At 45.9% G+C, this 26575-nt stretch overlaps 1 protein-coding gene across 1 annotated transcript; it reads right to left on the reverse strand.

Annotated features, from left to right (window-relative positions):
• Nucleotides 1-3982: 3982 nt before the first annotated feature.
• Nucleotides 3983-24614, reverse strand: gjd1b (gap junction protein delta 1b). Its single transcript, XM_071897313.1, has 2 exons — nt 24544-24614; nt 3983-4832 (listed from the first exon to the last, which is right to left on the reverse strand). Exons 1-2 carry the CDS (start codon nt 24612-24614, stop codon nt 3983-3985), a joined length of 921 nt encoding a protein of 306 aa, XP_071753414.1.
• Between the last annotated feature and the right edge of the window lie 1961 nt (nt 24615-26575).

Here is a 26575-nt window from a genome sequence, read left to right on the forward strand (position 1 = left end):
TGCTGTTCCTGAATCCACATTTGCTTGCTTCTTGTATGTAAAATGTAAGAGTTCAGCATGTGTGTATCTATCATGAAGTAAGGACAGCCTTCACACTCTGCCTGCGCTGTGTGGAGATTAGATGGGTGCTGCACTGTCCGGTGACTCTCCAGCAGCAGCTATAGTACAGGACATTGGCTTGGCCTTCCGACTCAAGGTCAGGGTTTAAGCCCTCGCTAGAAGCGCAGGCTGTGGCTAAATTAAGGGAAGCCAAGCCTTAACCTCTATTATTAGTGCCTGTCAGCATAATTTACACACTGTAGACCGCACCGATGCCCATTGAGCTCCATAGAGATCCTCAGAGGGGTCTAAATCAAGGGATAATCACCTGTAGGAACCACAGAGATTAGGAGAGGAGGCTTTTCTCACTGTGCATTGTTAACCCAGGGTTAGCTCTAACCAAGGGTTAACACTTGACCCGAGAGTGAATGGAGACACATAGAGAGTTTGGGATTTGTTCTGTCACTTCAGCTGTTAGCTCAAGCCTGGCGAAGATTTAGCTCTAGCCACAGTGAGCTTAAATCTATCCTAAAACACTTAAAAAACAGCTATTGCTGATGTACTTTGCTACTGATGTACTTTGCGTTTCTGGGTCAGATTCATGGCCGTTCTCTGGGGGTTGTTAAAAGTAATTCTGGGAAACGTAGGAAAACTGAAGTAGAAGTAGAGTGGGCACTCCAAAGAAGTAAATTACAACACTTCATCATAACAAGTAAGACTATCCGAGGGGAATTTTTAATACCTCAGCGGTGTAATATATCTGCCATTTGGTGGATGCTTTTATCCAAAGTGCCCTACAAGCACTCTTCTAGCATGGGTGGCCCATGTAGGAATCAAAACCCTAACTGTGGCAGTGATAGCGCCTTGCTCCATGTGAAGTATATAGTACAACATAATATGTAGCGTTAGATAAGATACCCTATAATACTTGGGACACATAAACACCAGGCTTTCTGCTGCTTTATCTGTGTTTTCATTTCGGTTACTGGTGCTTGGGGCGGTGCAGGGTTCACAGCTCAGTTCTCGGTCAGTGAAGGTGTTTGATGCGGGGCCACTCTGTAGGCTACATAGCATATATTCTCCTCCAAGGTGCCCCTTCTTTATTTACAACCCTTGCAGGTCAAGATGTAGTGACTGTAATTCAGAGTTGGGTTAACACGCCATCCAAGAATGGACTTACCAAATTTAGAATGGGACGATGGGGGAGAACATGGGTAGATATACAGACACACTGTCACGCACACACACACACACACACACACACACAGCAGCCAGTCTTCCTCCAGCCTGACGTTTAGCCTCAGCTATGTTTAGATCAGGTGTGAAAGAAGCGTTGTGGAATTATTCCTGAGTTGGCTGATAACCAAGACGCTGTCACCCCCATATCTGTCTCTCTGGGCCAGAAACAATGATGATGTACCGAAATGATCTGGACTGAAAATAGCTGAGTTTGACTGCTTAGTGTGTGTGTGTGTGTGTGTATGTGTGTATCAGCAACCCAAGCCTCCTCCATACTAATGAACAGGAGGACAGCGTGCCGGTGCAAGCACTTCTGCTCAGCTGGAACCAGTTTGTTGGCCTCTATGATAGACTGTGCATGTGTGTGTGTGTGTCTGTGTGTGTGTGTGCATGTCGGTTAAGTGCTCTAATTTTCTTTCGAAGGACACCACACATTGTGCACCAAACTGTCCCTACATCTGGTCTCATAGGCTTGTAGTATGATAGTTCCCTCTTTTAAATGATGTGTGTGTGTGTGTGTGTGTGTGTCTGTGTGTGTGTGTGTGTTTCTCCAGGTCCGCCACAGCCTTTTTCCCCAGCGTGAGTTCCTTCAGTCTGCCACTCTCCCACCTGTCTGCAAGAATCAAGGTGCAACACTTATCTCTCTGTCATCTTTATCTTTTTTCCTAATTCTTTCGTTTAAATTTCATTCCTTTTCTTTTCTCTTACAAGGCATGCATGCTGATCGCCCGGTCAGGAGAGAAATGCAAAAATGAAAACCATTGAGATTCAGAAAAACACTACTGTCCTTAGAGAGTTACGACTCATCAGATACACAGCTCGATCATTCGAGAAACACCGCTTCGTGTAAACATGCCTTTTTCAAACGGCTCCCAGGCCGCGACTGCCTGGGGTTGTGCAACTGATTCTGCAGTGAACCCAGGCTCTGGTTAGATGCGTTTTTCTCGAAAACACTTCATGTGTTGATGTTGGCGGTGTAACAGCTGCATTTTGTTGCACTTTCAACAATTACTGGAGACTGGTTTCCTACGTCTCGGGAAGAGAACGAAGTTTTCCGAAATCAGTTGCACAACCTCGGCGTGTTCAGCGAACTTTGTCCCTCCCCCGCCCCCGTACATGTCATTCAGTTCCATCAGTGAGAAATGCTTTGAAATAAACAAAAACAGCAAAAAAAAGACAGACAGTTTATACATTTGAAAAAACAGCAACATGATTCCCCAACCAACCCCCCTCCCCCCCCTCCCCCCCGTCCCGCAAAGATAAATAAATCTATTTGGATATATCCTAAATGGTTAAATAATATGATATACTCTATGTAACTTTTCAAACAATAATTAAATATCCCAAGGATGGCACCATCTCTTTCTCAAAAAAAAAAAAAAAAAAAAATCATAACTCACGGCGATATAAGTTTATAAAAGTTGTTTAAAGTGGTCATAAAGTGATCTTTTCCTCTCTCTCTTCTTCTTCTCTCTCTCTCTCTCTCTCTCCTTCGGGTCTCTCAACATGTTGGAATGCCTGGGCGGAGGGAGCGAGACCGGTCTGTGCTTCGGGGGAGAGGCTGCTGACGTTTGTCCTGTTTGTCGGTTCCTCTCTCAAGTTTACACGGCGGGAGAGCGGCGAGGGTCATTACTGTCACCCGCAACCCCCGCGGTCTACATAGCTGCCTGCCGCCGAGCAGAGAGAGAGAGCGAGACGACAGCGAGAGAGGAGAGGAAAGTGTTTATGGTACTCCTCGTGTTTGCGTTCCGATAATCTTTTGCCAAGAGACAAAACATAAACATCGTCACTCTCTTTCTCTCGGTTTTTGGCCCCGCGACGGCGTTCCAGCGGGGCCGGCCTGACACTGATCAGAGGCAGCTCCCTCTTGGCTTCGGCCTACCTCGGATAGAGGAAGCGAAAGAGGAATACCGTTCCCTCTCTTGTCTCTCTTCTCTCTCTCTTTCTTCAACAACACCTCCCCCTCTCCTTTCCTCAGATGTTTTCTTGGAGCACGAAGATCTCCCTCCTACTCTCTCTCTCTCTCTCTCTCTCTCTCCTTTCTCTAGAGTCCGCCGTGGTTTTGACAGCTCTTCCGTTGCTCTTTTATTGATGTCCCCCGCTCGTCTCCCCTGTCCCGCCGTCTTTCCTGTCCTCCCTCTTTCGCTGGGGCTGACACAGTCCAGAAGAAAAGCACCATGGGATACGTCAACATCATCGCCCGATGTCCTCACAACCCTCAATGAACAGAAAACAGCCTCTCATCTGTTCTCCCCTCCCTTCACCTCTTCTGCTCATCGCCAGGCCTTCGCTCTCACATCCAGCCCTTTGAGGCTATATTCCTCCCATTAAAAGAAATGAGACGAACAGGAGAGGTTTAGTTTAAAAAAAAGAGAAATGTATAAAATATTCCGTGTCTTCTTTGCTTCCTCCTCGTCTCTAAAATGTCATGATCAAGTCATGTTTTGTCCATTCGCAGAACTTCTTCTTCATCCTCTGCGATCTTCCCTGTTTTTCTTCTTCATCGTTCTCATAATCGAAGACCTGGAGGTTTGGTCCTTTTTTTACATTCCGTTTCATTCCATCACCACAGAGCAGAGGTCCTTTAGCTGGACCTCAATGCCTTCTTCGTTAAATAAAAATCAGAATAAATTCACTCTCTCTCTCTCCTTCGCACATTCACTCCACTCCTACTCGACCCCCGCGCGGCTCCTTCTCCTCCTCCTCAGACGTAGGCTGACTCGCTGGACTGCGTGCGTCCCAGGTTGGGCGGCTGCGACAGATGCGCCATGTCCTTCTTCCTGATCTCGCAGATGGACTTCCTGCGCGCCTGCACGCCCCGGATGGCCGCCTTGATCTTCCGCCAGCCCAGGTGGTTGAGCTCCGCCAGGTTGAGCACCACGCAGATGCCGCTCACGGCGAACATGAACACCAGGAACACGGTCTTTTCCGTGGGCCGGGACACGTAGCACTCCACCTCCTTCAGACACGGGTAGCGGTCGCACTCGAAGATCCCGGGCACGCTGAAGCCGTAGAGGAAGTACTGGCCCGCCAGGAAGCCGATCTCCAGCGCGTTCCGGAACACCACCTGGATGATGTAGAAGCGCGAGATCCCCTCTTGCCGGCGCACCTTGGAGCTCTTCCCATGGGTGAGCCCCCTAGGCGCGTTCGGGATCTCCTTCACCTCCAGGCAGTCGGGCTCCTCCTTCCCGCCTCCGCCGTCGCCGCCGTGCTGGACCAGGATCCCGTTGATGTTGCGGAGCTTTCGCGCCCCGTCCCTTCCCCCGTAGTCCCTCTCCAGAATGGGATAGAGAAAGGAGTAGCGGCGGTCCCTCTGCTTGGCCGACTGGTGGACGGAGTAGGTGATGAAGCAGAGGCTGGGCGTGCACACCAGTATGATCTGGAAGACCCAGTAGCGGATGTGGGAGATGGGGAAGGCCTTGTCGTAGCAGGCCTGGTTGCAGCCGGGCTGCAGGGTGTTGCAGATGAACATGGCCTGCTCGTCCTCGTACACGGTCTCGCCGACGATGGCAACGATCAAGATGCGGAAGATCACCACTACTGTCAGCAGGATCCTAAGGGAGAGAGAGACAAACGGGTTAATAGAGTGTCAGAGAGATAGAGTGATACATTAAGAAGGATGAGATGTCCTGAGATATCCTCCCCATAGGTCCTAAAGATGTGCTGACTGAGAGGGAACAGTGTGAGGAAGCAGACAAAGGAAAGAACAATAAGACAAAATACAAGAGGCAGTAAAGGGTGGATGAATGTTAAAAAGCATGAAGATTTTCAACCTAGAAGTCTGTATGATCAATTTTGGAAAGCATAAAATTACCTGATGCTCAATACACAATGTTTCACCAATTTCAAGACTGCAAAAAACCATTAACTTTGAAAGCAAACACCTAAAGAGAGCAAATAACATAAAAATATTCCATAGCAAAACTTATTCCTTCCTTCCAACAATCACTTTTTTTAGAGAATGTGTCAAATCTTTCAAATATCCGACGTTTGATTTTGGAAAAAATTTGAGAAAGGGCATTTGCAGAGACCGTATAGATGAGATTAACTGTAAGTAAGAGTAATGACGAAGTAAACTGGATTGTTACATTACCACTTGGTTTCAAACTGTGCATAAAGGCGCAAGATAAATGGGGAAGAAATGCAGGAGAACCAACAGAACAGAAGACAGAATTGAGGTTGAGAGGAAAGATCTAAAATTGAAATCGCAGCAGGGAGCTTGGGAAATGACTTTTAACAGCTTAATCAGGAAGAGAAGTAAGATAAATTGCAGAGCCAGAGAGATAAAGAAAAAAAGAAAGAAAGACATATACTAATGATGACTGGTGAGGGACTTTATGTCACGGTTATGACACTGCTACACTTGATAAGGACCAGAGAAGAAGAGTGCGGCGAATCTCATATATCAGCCCCGGTAAACACTCCAGAAGAGGAGCGGTTATGAGTGGAGCCTCTGTCGTCATACCTCATAACACACAGCCACTTATCTGGAGGGTGCTGTGTGTGTGATTCAAGACGGAGCGTGTGTGTGTGTGTGTGTGTGTGTGTGTGTGTGTGTGTGTGTTTGAGAGGAGGGTGTTTATAGGTGTAAAGAGGTGGGATGACACATCACCTGGTCTAATTTTAGCGTCTTCTGCATCATTAGGCTCAGTTAGCACGGTAACATGGTGACAGTTGAGGTTGGGGCTCTGATTAATTTTTTAACTCATATATACCCAAATATACACACACACACACACACACGCACACACACAATCATACACACAGAGTAATAAAGTGTTCTCTCAGTTCACTTTCTAATACACTACATATACATGCTACATGTGCTCTCTCTCTCTCTCTCTCTTTCTCTCTCTCTCCCTCTCTCTCTGGCCCTAGCAACAGATGAGATTGAGGTGTACCTTGTTTGCAGATTAGATGCTATTTCTGTGTGTGTGACATGGAGGTAGGGAAGAGAGATTATTGTGGCTGTAGTGAGGTGAGGCAATTCTCTGTGTTTGTGAGCATGTGTGTGTGTGTGTGCGTGTGTGCGTGTGCGCATGCGTGTGTGTTTACGCTTAGATGTGCTGACTTAGCATATGAGAACACCTACAGTGCTTGTGTATGTGTGTGTGTGTTCACATGGTGTTATACACATTCAGTAGATGAACTACAGGTTTCCATTCTTCCACTCTACATATTCTCTTCTGCTTTCCCTGCTTGCAGACATTTGTCTTCGCACACTCCCCTTCTCTTTGTTCTTTCCTCACTCTATTCATCCCTCATTTATTTTTCAGACCTGCGACCAAGCAAGCACTTTAGATAGCAGGCTTTTTAGTTTTTGTCAGAGTGTGTGTGTCTGTTGGCTGTCTCACAATGTAATCTATGGCTAAACTAAAGTCTGGAGCAAGGCTGCAGACTGCAGAGAGGCATATATAAAACTGCCTCGTAGTTCTTTGTGTTCAAGCCCACAGAGATCAGAGAGTTCAAACCGATTCCCACATAAGATCAACTCTCACTAATGATGATCCCGTAAATAATGGTATGATAAATCACCATAATTATCTCATTGAGGACATATAGTAGAAGCCATTACAGTAACACATCGAAACTTGACGTCTATTCATTTATCACAGATTTTTATCATGGATTTATGGGCTTTGCGCGCATATACAAATCAATAGATGGTGACATACAAATGTTTTTGAAGCAGTGTTGATGGGCAATATAGCCTGCCACAGGGAGAGCAATTCATTCCTGGGACAAAGTCAATGTGCATAATATAGTGGGTTTTAATTTAAGGAACCAAAGCATCACAACAAGCAGTTGGATGCAGTTGCTGGCAACATTGCCAACCAGCACTTCAAGATAGATTGATCACTGAACCCTGAGAACACACACATATGCACACACATATACAGAATATACACACACACACACACACACACACACACACACACACACACATTACTCCCATCACAGTTGTCTGAAGGATTAAAGAGAAAATCAACACAGCTGTTCATTTTGGGTCCATTTTGTTGTTTGGTGGTGTATTTTTCTTATTCCCGCAGATAACTGGCCAAACGTAGATGATATTAGACAATATATATAATATATAATGGAGTTTAATAGCAGGAACTTTTTCAGCGATCGAAAACAACACCACAACAACAGAACATTTTGCACCAACATTCAACAATCATACAGGGAGAAATCCACCGTAGAAGAGGCAGAGAGACCAATTTCTCCACTGACATTAGCCTCAATAGACCAGAATGCAATGCAGCCACGAGACAGGTTGCTTTTTGAGTAAGGGGTCATTCTGGGAAATGTAAGGAAGCATTAACTGAAGTAGAAGTAGACGTGGCAGGTTGAGGGCAAGTTAAAAATCCTTTCTTAACCAGCCTTCTCCTCTTCACCTACATCTGTCTCTCAGGATAAGAGTGGATTTAAAAGGTGCAATCAACAAGAAATAGCAGCTTTCGCCTGGATTCACCTCAGGTCCGTCTACGGTAGGGAAAGACAAGGTGGTCCTCAATATTATCTACACTAAACCAACAGAGATTTCACAGCAACACTGAATTGAACAGTGATTCCAGTTGTTAAACTCTGTCAAACACATATCTGGGCATGGCTGTGACCGGAAGGTGGATCCAGAGGGAGGCCCGCACCACTGCACCTTCGCTATTGCCAAATAATCATTAGATGGCATTTGGCCGTGTGAAGGGTAATCTACCAATCGCACAGCGGCCCTGCCAGTCTTGTATGGTGCAGATGTGGAGTCGAAGGGCAGAGTTAATCCCTTCCACAGTCCGACGCCGAGCGCTTCGCATGTACCTCTCATCAAAACGGCGGGTCGCCGATGACGACCTCCAAAATGAAAAATAAAGGACTTATTGCCGATCCGCCCACCTGTGATCAGCTGGCATGTGGAGGGGGAGGGATGGAGGGGGAAAAACAAATGAAAAAACTGGAAATGCTTTTGCCCTTGTAGTGACTCCATTAAGGAGCTTAGAGAGCAGAGAATTCACAATACCCGAGTGAGGGAGCATCGCGCTAAATGTGCACATAAACACACACACATACTGATAGATAAAGATACACACATATATGCACACACATCCATGCAGCAAAAATCGAAACATGCAGTCAGGCTGTTTAAAACTGATTAGGTACTGAAGGAAGACATCAAATTACTGGTTAAGATGAATTAGTTCCAGACAGGGATAAAAAGATTATAAAGTCACCAAAAAACCCAGTGCTGCTCGGACAGCTTCTCCTTAAATTAAAAGAGAAACCTGCCAACGTTGGGACAGAGAGAGAGAGAGAGAGAGATGGAGGGGGGTAGTAAGGAAAACCAGCAATGGAGGGAAATCTCATCATAGAGAATGAATTATATAATGGCTTCCGCACGCAAACCCACTGCTGTAATCTGTGGCTGGGCCAAGGGAGGATTCTTGTATTAGGTTTTTTTTTTTTTTTTTTTTGTTAATGCCATCGAATAGCTTTAGATTATCATAGCCCACACAGCAACCCCCACCTGCTTCTTCTCTCTTCTCTAGCTCATCTCTCTCTCTCTCTGTCTCTCTTCCTTCTTTCTTTCTTTTTTTCTATTCCCAGCGCTCGTGCTCGGGCCGCCTCTCTCCGTGACCCCCTCACCTCTCTCTCTGTAAGAATAATCTCCTCATACAGGCTGTGTCTTTAGTTTTCTGTGAAGAGCCTCCCTTCCCACTGCGGCTCTGAGGACAGGCAGAAGAGGAGTTTATATCGCCTTGGTGATTTTAGACTAAAATAGAGGACATCGTTCCACAATAACGCACTCTCTCTCTCTCTCTCTCTCTCTCTCTTTCTCTCTCTCTCTTTCTCTCTCCTTCACTATATGCATTCACCAAGTTGTGCGTTCCCATGTACATTACATTTGGATATGCATTCTTCAGACAGGCACACGCCAGACCTATTAGCACACATCTCAATACACACAAACTGCTACACACACACACACACACACACACACACACATATACACACACACTCCCACCGACCCTCTGTTCCCAGCAGACATTATTTGTTGTTCCCTTGGACTAATATGCCGCCTGTGTTGTCGCACACGCCGCGGTGATTATGTAAAAACATTATGCCCACCCGACGCAAAAAACGCCTCTTCTCTCCCAGCATTGTCTGTCCCCGACCCTCTGTCTTTCTCTCTTTCTCTTCCTCATTATCCAACGATTGATATCTGGCGCTAAGGGGGCGTTTGTCGTTTCAAAAGCTCCTATTAGGCATCTGCAGTGTATCAACAATTAAACGTGCGCGGTAACGGGGAAAAAACAATGATGGATTCTGGCTGACAGGAGGAATCCAGCTCCATCTGTCCCCATCCATATGCATCCACATACTGTACATGGACGTACACGCACATACACATACACACATGCACATGCACACACATACACACTGTATTATTTAACTCGCAGAGAGATTGAAATGCCACTCACAGTGCAGCTCCCTTAATATTATTGAAGACCCCCCCCTTTATGTTTACTGTCAATCTCTTTAATAAAGGCTTGAATGCTGTTTGTGTGGCCATGGGAGAGCATGAGCTGAATGAAAAAGGAGGATAGTAGAGGAGAGAAAGAGGTAATGTGTAGCTCAATGGGTAGAGGATGGCACTGACAATGCCAGGGTCGTGACTTCATTTCCCGCTGAGGCCAAGCATATGAAAAATGTATGCACTTGTGGTGTTGTAAAGCACTTTGGATTACAGTGTGAAACAAAAGGTAGATACCAGCAGTTATGCTAGATGGAGATGTGGATAGAGGGAGAGAGACAAGGGAAGAGGTGGAGACGGGATAGAAAACATGAACATTAAGGGACTGGGGATGAAGGAGACAATAGAAGAAGAAATTAAACCAGGAGAAGGCAGGCACGAAGCAAGAAAATGAGGAAGAGGAGGCAAAGAATGGGAAATAATTGGACGGGGATCGATAAGGAGCGAGGATTTGGAGAGATCGTAAGATGTGGCGGTGGAGATAAAACGAAGAGGAAGGAGGGAGGGAGGAAGGAAGGGAGGAAGCGCAGCCTTGGTTCCTTTACCCAGAAACCTGATGCAACCCCCCTTTGCTTTGCTCTCCTCCTCTCCTCGTTTCCTCTCGCCTCTCCTCCCTCTTTCCCTTCAATCTCCCCTCCACTCAACTTCCCTCTGCTAGTTACCACGGCAACAGGCGAGGGGCAGAAAACGAAGAGGGAGAGAGAGAGAGAAGTGTGCCGACAAGATGCAAAGTCTGCGAGCAACTAAAGAACAGCTTGTTTGTGCTAAGGAGCGGAGCAGATTTGTAGCACCAGTTAGAGCGTGGCTTGATAGAGCTTGATGCTACTTTACTACAAAAGCTAGAGCGAGTTCCTTAAAGGATAAGCTATGTGAGGCAAACCAAATAATACTGTATGTAATATAAGGCGCCAAGAAAATAAGCAAATATGGGCCCAAGCATCACCTTTAAGACAAAAGAACAGCGAACTCAGCCTCTAGTTTTGGTCAAAAGTATGAAATCCTCAATGTTAAATGTATACAGAAGCTCTGTGCTGTGCCTCTGCAGGCTGAGGAGTCTGTCAGCCGCTCTGTCCAGCGACGTAAACAAGCCCGGTGCTATGGCTGACCTGCTAATCCTTTATTAGAGCTTCACCTTTAGCCTCCATCAATGCCTGTTCCCTCGCGGCTCTCCCTCCACAACACGTTCACCTTTCTCGACCTCGCAGCCTGCCGTCTTGCATTTCCTCACTCCTTTATTTCCACAGACCCAGGTGTGTGTGTCTGTCATGCACACGCTGTGAACAGTTTGCCTCCATTCGTTGTTTATAGGACGCGAGTAACCGTACACACAGCATTGTTGTCAGTGCCTTGGATGGTTTCCTAATGGCTGTTATTTTATTTTTTATACTTTCATATCAGGACTCATCATAAACATTGGCCCTGTACTTTTGTGGCTCAGTGAGGTGAGTATGACACTAACACTCTCAGGGTCAGGGGTCAATTCCTACTGGGACCACCCATGCTAAAAATGTATGCATGCCTTGGGTCCCTCAAATAGCATAAACGTCCCTCAAACGCCATATATACACTGTACATATCTTCATATACTGTACATCTAGTAGTGAGTAATGTTTTGCCACCAGTGTTAACTGTGTGTAGGGAAATCCTTCCTCTCTCCATCCATCTCTTCCTCAGTTTCTCTTTGACTTTCCATCTCTCTTCTCTGTCTTCAGGGTGCCAGTCGGTAATCCAAAAACAACATACCAGCAGCTCTGACAAATCTAATCAAATCACATCAAACATGAACGGACAGTTGTCATATTCTCTCTCTCTCTCTCTCTCTCTCTCTCTCTCTCTCTCTCTCTCTCTCTCTCTCTCTCTCTCTGTTCATTTGCCAAGGTTTATCAATAGAGCATGGTTCATGGCAGGTCACCTGGCATCAAGCCGTAGCCATCCTCGGACAGGAGCCCTCACACACACACACACACACACACACACACACACACGCAGAAGGGGTGTTCCGGTGCTGAGGGCCAGTGACAGAAGGAGTGTGGGGGCAGCACTCTCCCCTGCTGACAGACCTTTATCCTGCATAACCCCCCACCTCCTCCTGCCCACGCATACACACATACATACACACACACACACACACACACCATCACACTCAAATGCTAAGACAAATATAAAAAAAAAACCACATAGAGTGTACACAGGAGCGGAGTAAACTCTCGGCTTACACAGAATAAGGACACCTCTGCACGCACATGTGCACAAACACATTTAATCAGACACACACACACACACACACACTCTTCCAGCTGTTGCAGGGCGTCACAAAGCCGATTGTGTCTGACATTGCTGGGTGTTTGCTTCGTCCTCTCAGGAGAAGATGAATTTGTATCATACCAACCAGTAATAATGGTTTTACCACCGTCTAGACCCTGTGATCTGCAATCAGGTGGCTTCTCTCTATGTGGAGTTCAGTTCAGCGCAATTCAGTTTCAGCTTAATGTGTTTTACTGGCAGGAAGGCTGAGGGAACATTATTGCCAAAGCCCCAAAATACAAATAATCATAACTGAACAGACGATTTTAGATATGTAGACTACATGTGAGCATACTTGTTTTGCCACATTCATTATTACTGTATGTCTGTCTGTGCAGCTTTGGCGTGAATATGCATCTTGATATTATTTTCCTATCTGCTTCTGTACAGGTGTGAAATGAAGTTTGCTCAGGCTTGTATTATAATATGTGGTGCATTGATGGTTTTGTATACAGTTTATGATTTTTTGTTAACGGAAGTCAGGAGTATTACCTCTCGGCCAGGCTGGCCGCACATTATTACTTTTATCATTTGCCTCTCAAAGAGGATATTGGATAAAAATATTGAAAGCATCTCCATGTGTTGCTTCTCAGGTGCAAGCACACAAGCGTCTGCGAACACACACACACGCACACACACACACTAACATGTCCATTCATCCTTCCCCCAGACACGCTGTATGTTTCTACTGCAGATCCATGTGTAGGTGGTTAGTTAGGCTGCTCTGTTTGTTGTGGTCTTTCTATGTGTGTGAGTACAACCCAGTGTGTACATTAAGTTGTTGAAATAGAAATCTAATAATAGTGCATTCTAATACTGTTCACTTATCCATCTCTCTCTCTCTCTCTCTCTCTCTCTCTCTCTCTCTCTCTCTCTCTCTCTCGCTTTCCCTCTCCCTTTCTCTCTCTCACACACACACACACACACACACAAAGGTAGTTAGGTGGTGTAAATGTTGACTGGCTGGCTGGTCTTGGACATGAATGGATCACAGTCCCTACTGAAGCAGACAATAATCCATATTTAACACATTAGTAGCTCACATACACGCATGCACATGCAAACACACACACACACACACACACACACAAATGTCCAACTGTGTATTTCTATGCAGGCCTGCACATCAGTAGTGGATGAAGTTGCATTCCCATGAGAAAATTAACGATAATCTTTGCATGCGTCTGAAAAATGGCTATAGAAGGATTAAAGGATTTTTTTTCAGTAAAGGGGTTATAAAGGACAAATGGATCCATATAGAGATTAAGTGCATCCTATTGTCTTTGTTAAGGAACTGCTCTGGTTCACTGGTGTACTGGAGTGTAGGCAAGGGTCTCCATGACGATAATAACCATGGAAATTACCTCAGCAACAGATCAGGGAATCAAGTAAAGAGTCATAAAGGAACTCAAATATCAAAAAATAGACCTGTGTCTGAAATCTAGACTGTTTCTGAATCATCATTCAGACTGATCATCGATCGCCGGGGACGAAAACAAAGTGACATGCGGTCACCATGGCAACAGACCAACCAGTCGGAGCGCTGGTTTTTGGGAATAAAGGTTGGAAGGTTGTGATGGAGGGGCGAGGCGTGAGCGAGGGAAAGAGCAGCGGGAGAGAGGAAGAGCGCGCAAAGTGCGTGGGCGGGAAAGGGGGGAGAGAGAGAGCAATAGAGGGAAACAGATATAGATAGAGAGAGAGAGAAAGAGAGAGAGAGAGGGAGAAACGATGGGCGTAATCCGGATTAAATCGGTGGATTTTGGACAATCCCGAGTTAGGGCCGCCGCATCCATGCCAACTCCCCCACCCGCCCCGGTCCTCCCGTGCCAAGCCCCGGCCCAAAGCAGCCTCCCTGGCACATGCAGGGAGCCTCCATGACACACAAGCAGGGAGCACATGGCCTGTGCAGGGAACAGCACATACTGCCGCTGCACAGCACACACCCCAAACACACTCATTATGTTTAAACATTAGTTTTATAGCATTTCTGATGCACCAGATAGTCTACAATGGAAAGTAATAGGGAGTAGGAGTGAGAAATTCCACCTTTACACCTGACAGTAACATGCGTCATGTATCCGGATTGAGTCGCAATATGATTTAACTGGATTACATTTACACCTTGTATTAAAATGTGTCTCTGGTTTACACATTAAAATCACATTTCTCTTGCCTGTCACCTCCTGTCGTGATATTTACCACCTTTAAAATGGACAGTAATCGCCTCGTCTCGCTTGTTTTTTCACTTCTGCTTGCTTCCTTTTTTTGTTCCATGAACATGTAACTATATAGTGTAAATTAGCACAAAAAGACTAGAGGGATTATTACACATATGTGGAGACATACATAAGAACTATAGACAATGAATTAAAAAGACGTAAAAAATAAACATCACATACTGTGATGCTCAATGCTTGCATGCCAATAATAGTTTGCCAATATAATCTTTAAAACAATAATAAATAAATGAAAAAGGAGCTTCCTCCTCATGAATTTAGATTTGTGAATGAAAACCTCTCCTGAGGCTGGGAGTCAGTACAGTAAAAGAGAATGTCACAATGAGAGAGATCAATATGCATCCACCATTCAAAACCATTTTCACACTGGCTCAGAAAGCATTGTCTCCCTTGTGTCTCATTTACATCGTTGCTATTTGCACTGGAGATCCATTGTATTTACACTTTGCTGTTAATGCGGACAAATGTGACCCTGTCCACTGGAGGCGGGTCGGATGATTGGATCTTCAGTGCTTCTTAGGTGCATTTACATGTAGCTTTAATGTGTTTGTACTGACTTGATTACTGTCCTCTCACCCAGGATCATTGTTAATGCAGGGTGGAAAGGCAGTCAGAGGGGTTGACATGGTAACAAAGGTTATATGTTTAAGTTTGTTAAGTTTGTTAGTGTTTTAGAATCAATCAACATCTATGTTTTGTTATCTTTAATGCTGCATTCATGTCATATGGGAATACCTGTCCAAACATCTTGACAGTTCAAATGACGGACTTGGACTCATTTGAAGTTTTCTGCAGGCTTTTCTTGCTCCTCATCAGCTTTTTCACACTTAACACACATGCACTTAGTGAGTGATGCATTTGAGTTCAGGTTTTAAAGCAAACCAAACAACGTCAACCACAAATGAAAAGTCCAGCAAGTAGCCATGACATTTTAAGACATGTAATCATAAAATGACTTATGTGATGAAAATGGTTCATTTGGCTCGCTTTCTTTGAAATGAATATCATTCCCCACACTGGACTACAGAACTCAGGAAGAATTCCCAAAGCTGAGGTGAACAGTATTTTCATGTAGGAAGCTCATATCTACCATGTATCCCATATGACATGAATGCAGCATAATAATCCCCTTGTCTCATAATGTGGTGCGGACGCCTGTTAGGAGGTGCAGCTTTCTACAGTAAATAGCAGCAAATAATATGATTCCTGCTGTAGTCACTCTACAGGTTCTGAGGGCTAATTTCCCCTGTTTCACATTACAGCACTGTCTACCAAATTCTTCATGCTTCTCCGTAATTGGCTGGGAGAGCAGTGTGAATGTAGCATATTGCCGACAGTCAAATGCCCTCCCTGCAGCTTGACTTCACTGCTTAATTGGAGGATCCATGAATGTGTGTGTGTACGAGTGTGTGTGTAGTGTGTGGAGTGTGTGTGATGGGGTGCGAATACGTTGTCACACTCTATCTGGGTGTTCATATGCATATGATCTGGCTGCAAGGAGAACGCCAGTTTTGGCAGTGTATGTGTGTGTGTGTGTGTGTGTGTGTGTGTGTGTGCGTGTGTGTATGTGAGAAATCGTGTGTATGCGTACGTTTCTGCCTCTGAGTAATAAGTAAATTTAGTAACCACGCTGCAACTTTGCTTACGCACATGTTTGTATGTTTGGATGACCATCTGGCTATGTGACTATGCTTCTTCTGAGTGTGTGTGTGTGTGTATGTGAGAGGGGGTGGTGAATCAGATGTCTACTTACAGTATGTTGGACCTGGCGGAGTGTGTGTGTGTGTGTGTGTGTGTGTGTGTGTGTGTGTGTGCTGGCAAGGTATAAGGTGTTCGACTGGTGTGTGGGCGTGTCTTCTTGCTCATCATCTTGTATTACGTTGAGTAAATCACACACTGCCGCAGCTGACACTGCCAGACCCTATGGAAACAGCCGTCACACACACACACACACACTCACTCACACTCACACAGGCCTATGTATGTGCCGTTCAAGAGTCTATTATTGCCTCTTACACTCTCACCTCCTTCATTAATCTGTTCATCTTGTTGTCCTTGTTTTTAGCTATATATTTATTCTGTGTAAGTACACTGAAAGTCAAATTCCTTGTATGTGTACATACTTGGCCAATAAAGCTGATTCTGATTCTGATTCTGATTAGAGACCCCAATAAACTGTGGAGATAGAGTCAAGGACGGCTGGGGATTAAAGCGCTTCTCTCTCTTGTGAGTAAATCAATGGCAGCAGACTGTCCTTTTCATCTTCAAAGAATGAGGCAGAGCGAGATAGAGTGGGGAGTTAGAGTGGGAAAAAGAGAGCGAGAGAGAGAGAGAGAGAGAGAGATAGGCAGAGATTCTCTGTGTCGGAGGGATTTTATCGCAACATCACCAGGCAAACATTAAGATCAATCAAACAAAACAAAGCGACAAATGGAAACTTTGTGATCCCGACATGGAGATGTTTGTTAGTCAAGTGCGATAAAAACAGATAGTCACACACACGCATCCCCCCTGACACCTCTCTCTCACACACACACACACACACACACACACACACACACACACACACGCACAGAGCCACAAGCTCATACAAATAGGAAAACTTCAAAAGCTGACATCTCTTTGTAGCACACAAAGATCAAAGTTGGCTCTTAATTTTAATATTATCCCTCATATTTTGTTATGTTAATTTTTTACCTCACTACATATGGAGTCAGCACAGTCAATTCACACTGAGTAATTATTCACAAGTCATCTAGTCGCATAACATTACAGTTAAACCTAAAATCCTTTTCAGCTAAACCAGGCAAATGGCATAAACCTTGACCCAGGACAAATGTAAAGCTGTGCTATTTCTCCTGGTCTGAGAATGCAGATGTTTCTTTACCATACGACCGCAGTCTCACTGTGTATTTTGAAGACTTTGTCTGCGTGTAGTTGATCATGACGCCTTTCAAAGATCTAGGCTGGGGTTTCCAAAAGTGCCATGGCGCCAAGGGAGTCTTTGCTCCATTGGTTTTGAATGGACATAAACGCATAGGGGAGACACTGCCCTAGTTTGTCAGTATTGTTGTGTGGTCAGAAGCTACACTGCAAAAATATCCAGTCATTTGAGTCTTAAAATCTTATTTTCTTCAAAAAATCAAGTGTGTTTTTCTTGATACTAGTTGAGTGCTCTGACACAAGTTCCTGAAACAAGTGAAATTGCATTGGAAATACGAATTTTTCACTCACTTTAAAGGTGCCACGTGTAGTATTTTTAACATCAATAAATCATCACCGAATTCATTTTGAGACATTAGTAAAATGACCATAAATAAACAAGACCATCACTGAGAAGATTGGCAGCCTCTACATTGCATTTTACACTGTGTGTAACCAGATCAGATTTGGCGGGAAATCTGCAGCATTGCTTTACGGCACAAAATAAGAAGAGGGCTGCCATTCATCCTCAGGAAGCAACAGGGTTTATGGGAAATGTGGTCTTCATTTTGAGAAGCACTAGCACTACCAACACCACTGGCATGAGACAGAGGCTACCAAGCATATCAACCATGTTCTCAACCATGTCTACGGTAATTCAATTAATTTGAAAATGATATATTGATGTTTTAAAAATGGCTTGTTGAGATGGATATTTTTCTGCAGGGTTGCCTCCCTGTGTTTGTGTGAGTAGCTGGTGTAAGAGAGGTAATGTCCCAGTTGAACTATATACTGCATTCATGTCATATTAGATTTACCTTAAATACGGCCTGCAGACTGGGAAAACCCATTCCCGTCAAACTCCTAGTGGTAATTACAAATGGGACTTTTTTTGCGGACTCCTATTTCTCCCACTTGGGGTCATGGATTGCAGAAGTGTGTCAACTCAAGCAATACTGCAGCGAATCCACCAGTGTCAGCAGTCCAAGACAACAAAAATCAGTATGTAATTACTGCTGTACTTTGTTTGATTTCAAATTGATAAATAAAAATGGGCGTTCCAATGAGTTCAACGCGTGAATGCTTCCAAACTTCTTCTCATATGACATGAATGCTGCATTACACTGACCAGTGCCATCCTCCAGCGAGGTGCTAATGGTAAACCTATAAGCCTTGCTGAGTCACCCTGCCAGAGACAAGCTTCTCCCCGAGGCCCCGCAAGGTGAAATCTGTCCGAACCCCGACCTTTTCACCAGCTCTAATCTCTCCATCTGTATCCATCCAGTCCCCTTCTGTATTCCCATTCTTGTTACTGTATTCTAGTTCAGTCTCACCTGTCTCTCTCTCTCTTCATCTCCTCCTCTATTCTTGCTCTGTTTCTCCCCTTCTCTCTCTCTCTTTCTCTCATTTTTCATGTCTATTGATTTGCCCTTTCTTCCATCTCTCTATCCCTCTCTCTCTCACACACAAGATTTCATAATCACTGCTGAGGATGTTTATCCATCTGCCAGTGTTTCCACTACTGTCTCTAATCTATATGATACACTGTGTGTGCGCACAAGTGTGTATGTGTGTAGTTTGTGTTTCCATTGAGAAAACCATGACTTAGACGTTCAAATTGACATCATAGCTGGGGATAACTCACACAGTTTAAAGATGATGGAGGTTTATCCTCGAAGATAATCTTTGATTAACGCACACACACACTTCGCGCAATAGCAGCTTTATCGATTAATCCAATTAATTCATAAACACTGCGCAGAAACCTTGACCTTGCCATATGCCTATGACTGTAAGGATGAAGGGATGGAAAATAAGCAGTTGAGGCAGGGAGGGCGAGAGGGAAGGAGACAGATGTAAGAGATGTAAGAAATGAGAGCACGTACTGCATAATTACGCGCAGTTGCATCTCTCTCCCCCACTACAACGCTGCTTCTACACCAGTCCCAATGGAGACTGGTTTGGTTGTAGTATAGTAGTATAGTACTACATTCTCAGCAGGCTAATGATAGCCTTGCATGTAGGGCTATAAGCAGCTGCATTGGGGCTCATGGGGCTCATTTCCAGGATGTAGCATCTCTAGTACCGCAGATAGAATTGATCAATCCCACTATCAACACTGACATGAGCAGTAACTTGAATGCAATCATGCCCGGGGTTGGTTTTGGGCATCTTCAATAATAAATAGTGACCCTTTACATTTGTTCTACAAGTCTGTTTCATAGCTTAAATCACATGCATCTGCCTCCCACCAGCGGCTCGTAATCTGTCCCTATGGAACATGGGAGGTCATATTAATAACAGGCGTCCTATGGCTATACAGGGAGGAAGGAGCTGACATTACAGCCACGCTGCACCCCAGGGGTCATTACATATGGATGGAGGAAGGTGTGAACAGAGAGATACTAGAGGGAGGGATGGGATGAATAGATGTCGGGCGCCTCGCTTCTGTAAGTCAGTCTCTTTAGCTATCTCAGGGGGATCTGCCGGGACCGAGGCGACATCGCAGCCTCTCTCTCTCTTTCTCTCGCTTTCCCCCTTTTCTCTTCCCTCCCTCGTCAAGAATGCACATGGCTAGATAAGCCTCGCACTACATAAACAAAATCATCCATCACCGCGGAGGCTGCGAGGCTGTGAGGCTTCCCCGGGGAGCGGCAAAATAAAAGCATAATGATCTGGGGGTCACGTGACGACAGGGCCGTACCTGTAGCAGACACAGGCAGTCACATGCATACACTGTTTACTAATGCTTATTAGCGTGTGTGTGGCTCGTGATGTGCTGATGGAGTACACACACACGCACACACACACACCCGCTTCCCTTGAGGGATGAGGTAGAGGCCCGTGAGTGACAAGACTCATTTGACTCGGGGGGGAACCGTGCTGAGGAGTCGTGCTGAGCTGGCCTATGTTGAGACTGAGGTGTACGGAGGCTGTGCACACACACACTTTCAATCACCTCCTGTGATGTGTGGGCAAGTTTTTCTTACAACGAACACTCTTTCCTCAAATATCTGCTGGTCCATACGGCAGCCTGCTGACCTACAGCTATAAAGCCGGTATATTAAAACGCACATCCGCTCTACTGAGCAGCTTGGTAGCATTTTAGGAGGCGAGAGGATGGAGAGAGATTCATTAGAACCAGTAACGCTGATTATTAAATGCCATTAGAACTGTTATCACATTGCCCTCCTCTGCCTCAGCATCGCTTCTCTAAGTGAGAAAGGCCATTGCATGAATAAACATTCGGCCGACTAATTTACTATCAAGGTTTATTTTAATCGGTAAACAACTCAACGAGGCACTTACAGCACTAAGCGCTCACTTAACATTCCAGTCGCTACGACCCGCGAGTCCATTGGTATTGCAAATGGACGGCCCTAAAGACTGTTTCATTAAGTGGCCTGTCTTCTATCAAGCTCCACTTCCTATCCCATTATTGGAGATCAATACCATGGGGCGGCGGGAGGATGCATTTGCATGTTTATCAGTCCCCGCTCCGACCAATGGGAGCGCTCGAACGGGACTCCGGCCTATGGGAGGGGGAGAGCCGGAGAGGCAGCATGAGTGATGTGTTGACAGTAGTTAGGTAGAGAGCACTTCATGGCGGTTTATCCTCCGAGGCCGTGTGTACCAACAGGTGGAGCGGTCCCACGGTCTATCACATGGTCCGGGGGTTAGTCGATTTACACCTGTCCAACAGGCCGTAATGGCAGGAATAAATCACAGGTAGCAGGTGAGTACACGTGCATAAACAGACATACACACACACACACATAGACAAGACCGAAGCCCATCCAAGCGCATACACACAGATATCCACCCAAAGCACATACTTTACACACAATCTAAGTATATTTGTACATGCACACACACACACACCCTGGCTGTAGACGGGAATCTCTGGAGCCCGCTGCAATCTTACCCAAACACATCGGCGTGTGTTCTATTCCCACTAATGTGTGTTTGCGTGTGACTCATCTATGACGAATGGACTCGGGCCCGCAGGCTGTTGTCACGGCGGGCTCATGAGAACACACACTGTCATCGCCTCGGGGACGGATGCCCACCACACAACCTATCCACCGCCTCCTCACACCTGCACCAGCCAATGAGATGCTCCGATCACACCGTGGGGGTGCAATCGGTTCCAGGATCGCGGGAGTATCAGGTTGCGTTTATAAAAATTAATGTCAGCGGTGATGGCCCAGATTAGATGGTTTTGAGCTGTAGAGAAGCCAGATGCAGGGAATGCTGAGTCGTAGAGATGGACACACTCTGTATTCATCCAGGATTGTGTGGTTAATTTTCCCTATAGTGTATATCCATTTGAAATTATCAATCAATCCACCAATCAATTTGTACTCTTCCCAACTAGCAAAATTCCTAGGTGATAAATGGCGATATGATTTTCATATTTATTTATTTCCACTTGTTGGACAAGTTGGTCCTGTGAGTGAATGAAAAAAAAATGTAGCCCTTTAGATCTAATGATAAAAATAACACATAGAACATGGAAAGGACGGCCTTACAATTAGCCAGTTCGTCAATTGGACAGTCAATCAATATGTCAATCCATTTTAACTACAAATGTTGGATAGACAAGGCTTTAGAGAGAACACCAAGGGAGTTGCACTTGCAGTTTTACAACACTTTTGTAACACATTACATACATAGATTACAGCCCCACACAGAGTACACTGGGTCAAATCACACTCCATGATAGGACTACTAATTCCTTCCCATCACTATCTCTGACACATTAGTGACATCAATTATGGATATTATGTTACATCTAGTGACTTTGATGAGAAAAACTACAGTGGAACCTCCCTCATGTGAACCCTAAATCATTCTGAACTCCTAATCTGTTATTGAAATGAGCATAATTAAAGCTCTCAGATGGCGAATCATGCAAATCTGTTTTGAAATTTTTGAATAGCCAGTGTGACAGTGTTGTATAGGCATTCAAAAAGTCATTCAGTGGTTTAACCATTAGGTAGAAAGACCGTGGCAGCAAGCATCCGCCCTGCTGAAGTATCCTTGACCAAGACACTGAATCCCTACTAGCTCAAGTAAAAAGGTACATTTCTCATTCATGGCATCAACATAGTAGCACAAAGTAGAGAATGTACACAACACCACAGCTAACAGTCTTTAGATAATGAGATTTGAAAACATCTCAAAACCTATTATTCTTTGCATGAGAGATTCAAACAGTATGTACATTATAAATTCTAAAGCATTGCTTGAATTGCCTTAGGCAGCGGAGCCTGCATGTAGTTATGAGTAAAGCGAATGCAAATTAAACTGTACAAGGCTGTTGGAAAGCCTGCATGCATTTTTCATGTTGTGAAAAACTTTTGGCCCGCCGCTGCCGTGTATTCCAGCCATCTGAACATTTCAACTGTCTGGACAACGGATATAATCTGCGCGAAGATGATCTGAGGCTTTTAGCGGACGGGTGTCCTGGTTGTCCCGCTGAGGTCATGACATGCAGCACCATCTCGTGACGAGACAGTCCTCTTGGCTCCCCGCCAACGCCCTGCAGACTGAAGCCATGTGTCTGCTCGCTTGTCTGTGAATAACTGTTTTTTCGCTCCCTTTCCCTTTCTCTCGCTCTTTCCGCTCTCCCTCCGTCGTCTCCCCGTCTCTCACGTCTCACACTCTATCCCGTCGATCCTGCTCCTCTCCCCTCTACTTTTGCACCCACCCCCTTTCTCTCTCTTTCTGTTTTATTTTTCCTCGATTGCCTCTCCGGATTTCACCCCCCCCCCCCCCCCCCCCGATCCTCTCCTCTCCTCTCCTCTCCTCTCCGCCTTTCCTTCTCACGAACCGTCTCTTTCTCTCGGTGTCTGTCTCGGAGACCCCGGAGCCAGTATGACTAGTCCGGCTGATGAGCGACACTGTGCTTCCAGTGTGTCATGAATGAGGATAAAAGCAAACACTGACCAATCATTCATAACAACACCAAGGAGGCAGCGCAACAGCGACAACAACAACACTGACTAAGTGACCGGCCAACCGACAGACGGAGCGGGGCTTGGGATCACTTCGGTTTCGTAACTCGGCATGACAGCGTTCACACGCGGCAGTTTGTCAGCAGAATAAGAGTCATTCCATGCCAAAAGAAAAGAGAATAATTGCACACATCATTTACCTCGTAAACTGGCTGACATTTATTCACTCATTCGTTCAAGAGCGGCACTAGTCAGAGTGACTCAGTGGCTTCGGGGGATTGGTTTAACTTCTAATTTAGATGGTCTCTAGTGACCCCATGCTAAACCTCCAGCTTCACGCATGGCCCAAGCTCAAAAATATCTCTTTTACCACATGTAATATCATGTTTCATATTGTCTACCAAGCTGACGGGTCTCCGTGCCTAAAATGCCCATTAATTATTTGTCATCCAGTCTAGAAGAATGAGTAATTCTGACTGAAATGCAAGACAAAATGATGCATAAATCATGATTGCCGTGACCTTACACTATAGGGACAGAGGCGGCACGGAGGTATTTTATTACCTCATGAAATGACTTCATACTTGACAGAGAAAGACAGAGGGGGAGAAAGGCGGGAGAGAAGGGAGGGAGGAGAAATGGTGGGAAAGTTCAAACAAGGCATGCTCGTGGAACGTGATGGCTTCCAAAACAAACTTGACATTAAAGAGTGGGACAGGGGTAGAGAGAGGAGAGGGGGAGGAGGAGATTTAAAGTGTCAGGATAGAGAGAGTGTGTGGGAAAGAACAGGGGCGAGCGCTACGTTTCTTCGGAACAGAGAAAGCGAGTTAAAACAATTTGGAAGCGATGTGGTCTTGTAGGGTGAGGTGTCAACAAAAGGTCTCCTGCCCTGAATCCTCGGACATCCTTAGCTTCTGTGTGGGCCAATGGCGTCCCTCCTTGTTGCCGCTAAGCCCGCCCCTCCCATCCGCATGTCACTCAGAGGGATTAAAGAAGCTAAAGCCCCCCTCGCCCTGCCATCAGCCACTTTGGACCAGGAATCACTGACTAGAGGCAGGGGAGGATTCATTTTCCACATGCACACGTTATACATGCATTGGTACCCTTGGATTTTAAAATATGTATGCACACACATAGGCACATGCATTTGTGTACACACGTATACACACGCACACACCCAGATATGACAGAATTGAACAAAAACATCCTGTTCCTATGTCTCCATTTCAGTTCAATGGGACTCAAACTCAACTTTCACCCCCACCAGCTCCATTCCCAACCAGCTAAGAAGGCTCAAGGCAAGACGACAACTCACCTCCCGATCATAGTAGAGTGCTGCTGCACAGCGGCCTCTAGGAGGCGCTCTAGGATGGTCCATTCTCCCATGGCTGGGGTTTGGAAGCATCCACTGGACACAGGAAATCAGCGCTGGCCCCACCTCCTGCGGGCTTCCTAGTCAGAGGGACACCGGGGTTTTGGCGTTGCCTTCCCTCGTCCGATTCTCCAAGTCCAGGGTCCAAGGGTTGGGTTGGGTCGAGGTAGTGGAGCAAAGTGGGGAGCGTCCGGGGTAAAAAGGGGGAATCAAAAGGAGCAGAAACCCCTGAAGAAGCTCAGTGACGCCCCATTGCAGCTGCTGTGTGTCTCCCTCCCTCCTTTTTTACGGTGCTGTCACTGTCTCACTGTCCCAAACTGTCCCTACCTGCACCTGAGATGGTTGGATTGAAGCTTGTCTACCAGTGAGGCACACACCCAAACACTCACTATCCGTGTGTGTGTGTGTGTGTGTGTGTGTGTGTGTGTGTGTCACGCTCCCCTGGTCCGGCCGTGCACCTGCTCTGCGCTCATGTGAGTTTGTCTTCCCACTTTCTCTATGTTTTCCCTTTTGGTTCAGCGGCGGCGGCCCTCTGGGTGCGCCTGACCCTGTTTACCTCTTAAACAGCTGGTCTGCCCTGTTCATATATTCACACACACACACACACACACACACACTGACACACACACATACCTGGTGTAACACACACGGACGCCCCTGACTCGCAAACACAGCACTTTCTGTCCTCCTACTGAGTTGCGAGGACCGACCGCGGTTTGTGCAGACTGACACCCATCACTCACACACACACACACACACTCGCACATGCAACGACACTCCGCCCCTCACACACACTCATTCTTTGACAGCGTCTTGTAGTAGTCTGGCCGGGCTCGGGTCCATACGCTCATGTGAGTCTAAGTAACCAGGGATCTGTGTGTGTCTGCGCTCTCTCTCAACTCCTCCATCCTCTTCATTTCTCTCTCTCTCTCTCTCTCTCTCTCTCTCTGTCTTCCCTTCCAGTTGCTTCTCTCCTCCTGATATTTGGAGAGATTCCCCTCTCTCTCTCTCCACGTCCTGTTTTATCCTCCTTTCTTCTGTCTCTCTCTCTCTCCGCTGCTCCTTCCTTCTCTCCTGGTTCCGTTCAGGCGGCGCTGGACTGAAGCGTCGCTCTCCTCCTCCTCCTCCTCCTCTTCCTCTGCTCCCTCCGCTACCAAACTGTGCGTGAATCGCTGGTTTCTCCACTCCTCCTCTTCACTCCCTCGCTTTCTCTTTCGCTCTCTCTCGCTCTCAGTGTGGTTTGTGAGAGGCAGCTCTCCTTTCTTCTCCTCCCTTCATCTCTCCCCTCATCTTGGTTTTCACACTCCCTCTCTCTCTGTCTCTCTCTCTCTCTGTTTGCGCCCTCCACCTGCCTCTCTCTCTCTCTCTCTCTCTCTCTCTCTCTCTCTCTCTCTCTCTCTCTCTCTCAGCCAGTAGGCAGCCAGATCGTGCGTGTGTCTAGAGGATTAGAGAGTGGAATCATCTCTCTGCTCCTCCCCCCTCCTCTCTCTCTCTCACTCTCTCTCTCTTTCCCTCCACTCTCTCTCCATCGCTCTGTTTATCCCTTCCTCTCTCTCTGCCTCCCTCTCTCCTCTTCATCTCTCCCTGCTCCACCACCATCACCACCACACAAACCATTCCCCACTCTTCTCTCTCTCTCTCTCTCTCAACCCTCATCATCCCTTCTTCTTGCTTCCTCCCTCCATTCCCCTCCTTCTTCCATTTATTTCTTGTTTACGCTTATTGTACATCATCCTCTCTCTCCCAGGGTGTGTGTGTATTGATTCTTATTTTTTTCCATTTTGTTGTGAGCAAGAATGATCCTAGCTGTCTACATACACACATATATGTATATATATCCACACACACACACACACACACACACACACATATATACACACACGCGCCCATTCAGCCAAGGAGACAAGGGAAGCAAAGCTGAGGCTATGCAAGGATACTGAAGCAGAAAAGGGGAAGGGTGTGATGGAGAGAGAGA

The sequence above is a fragment of the Centroberyx gerrardi genome, chromosome 6, assembly GCF_048128805.1.
Source record: "Centroberyx gerrardi isolate f3 chromosome 6, fCenGer3.hap1.cur.20231027, whole genome shotgun sequence".
Taxonomy (NCBI): domain Eukaryota; kingdom Metazoa; phylum Chordata; class Actinopteri; order Beryciformes; family Berycidae; genus Centroberyx; species Centroberyx gerrardi.

Excerpts from the sequence above, each read along its gene's own strand:
- gjd1b (XM_071897313.1), bottom strand. The coding sequence starts at position 24,614 with ATGGGAGAATGGACCATCCTAGAGCGCCTCCTAGAGGCCGCTGTGCAG. Across the intron at positions 4,833-24,543 it reads CACTCTACTATGATCGGGAG|GATCCTGCTGACAGTAGTGG; the intron begins GTGAGTTGTCGT and ends TCTCTCCCTTAG.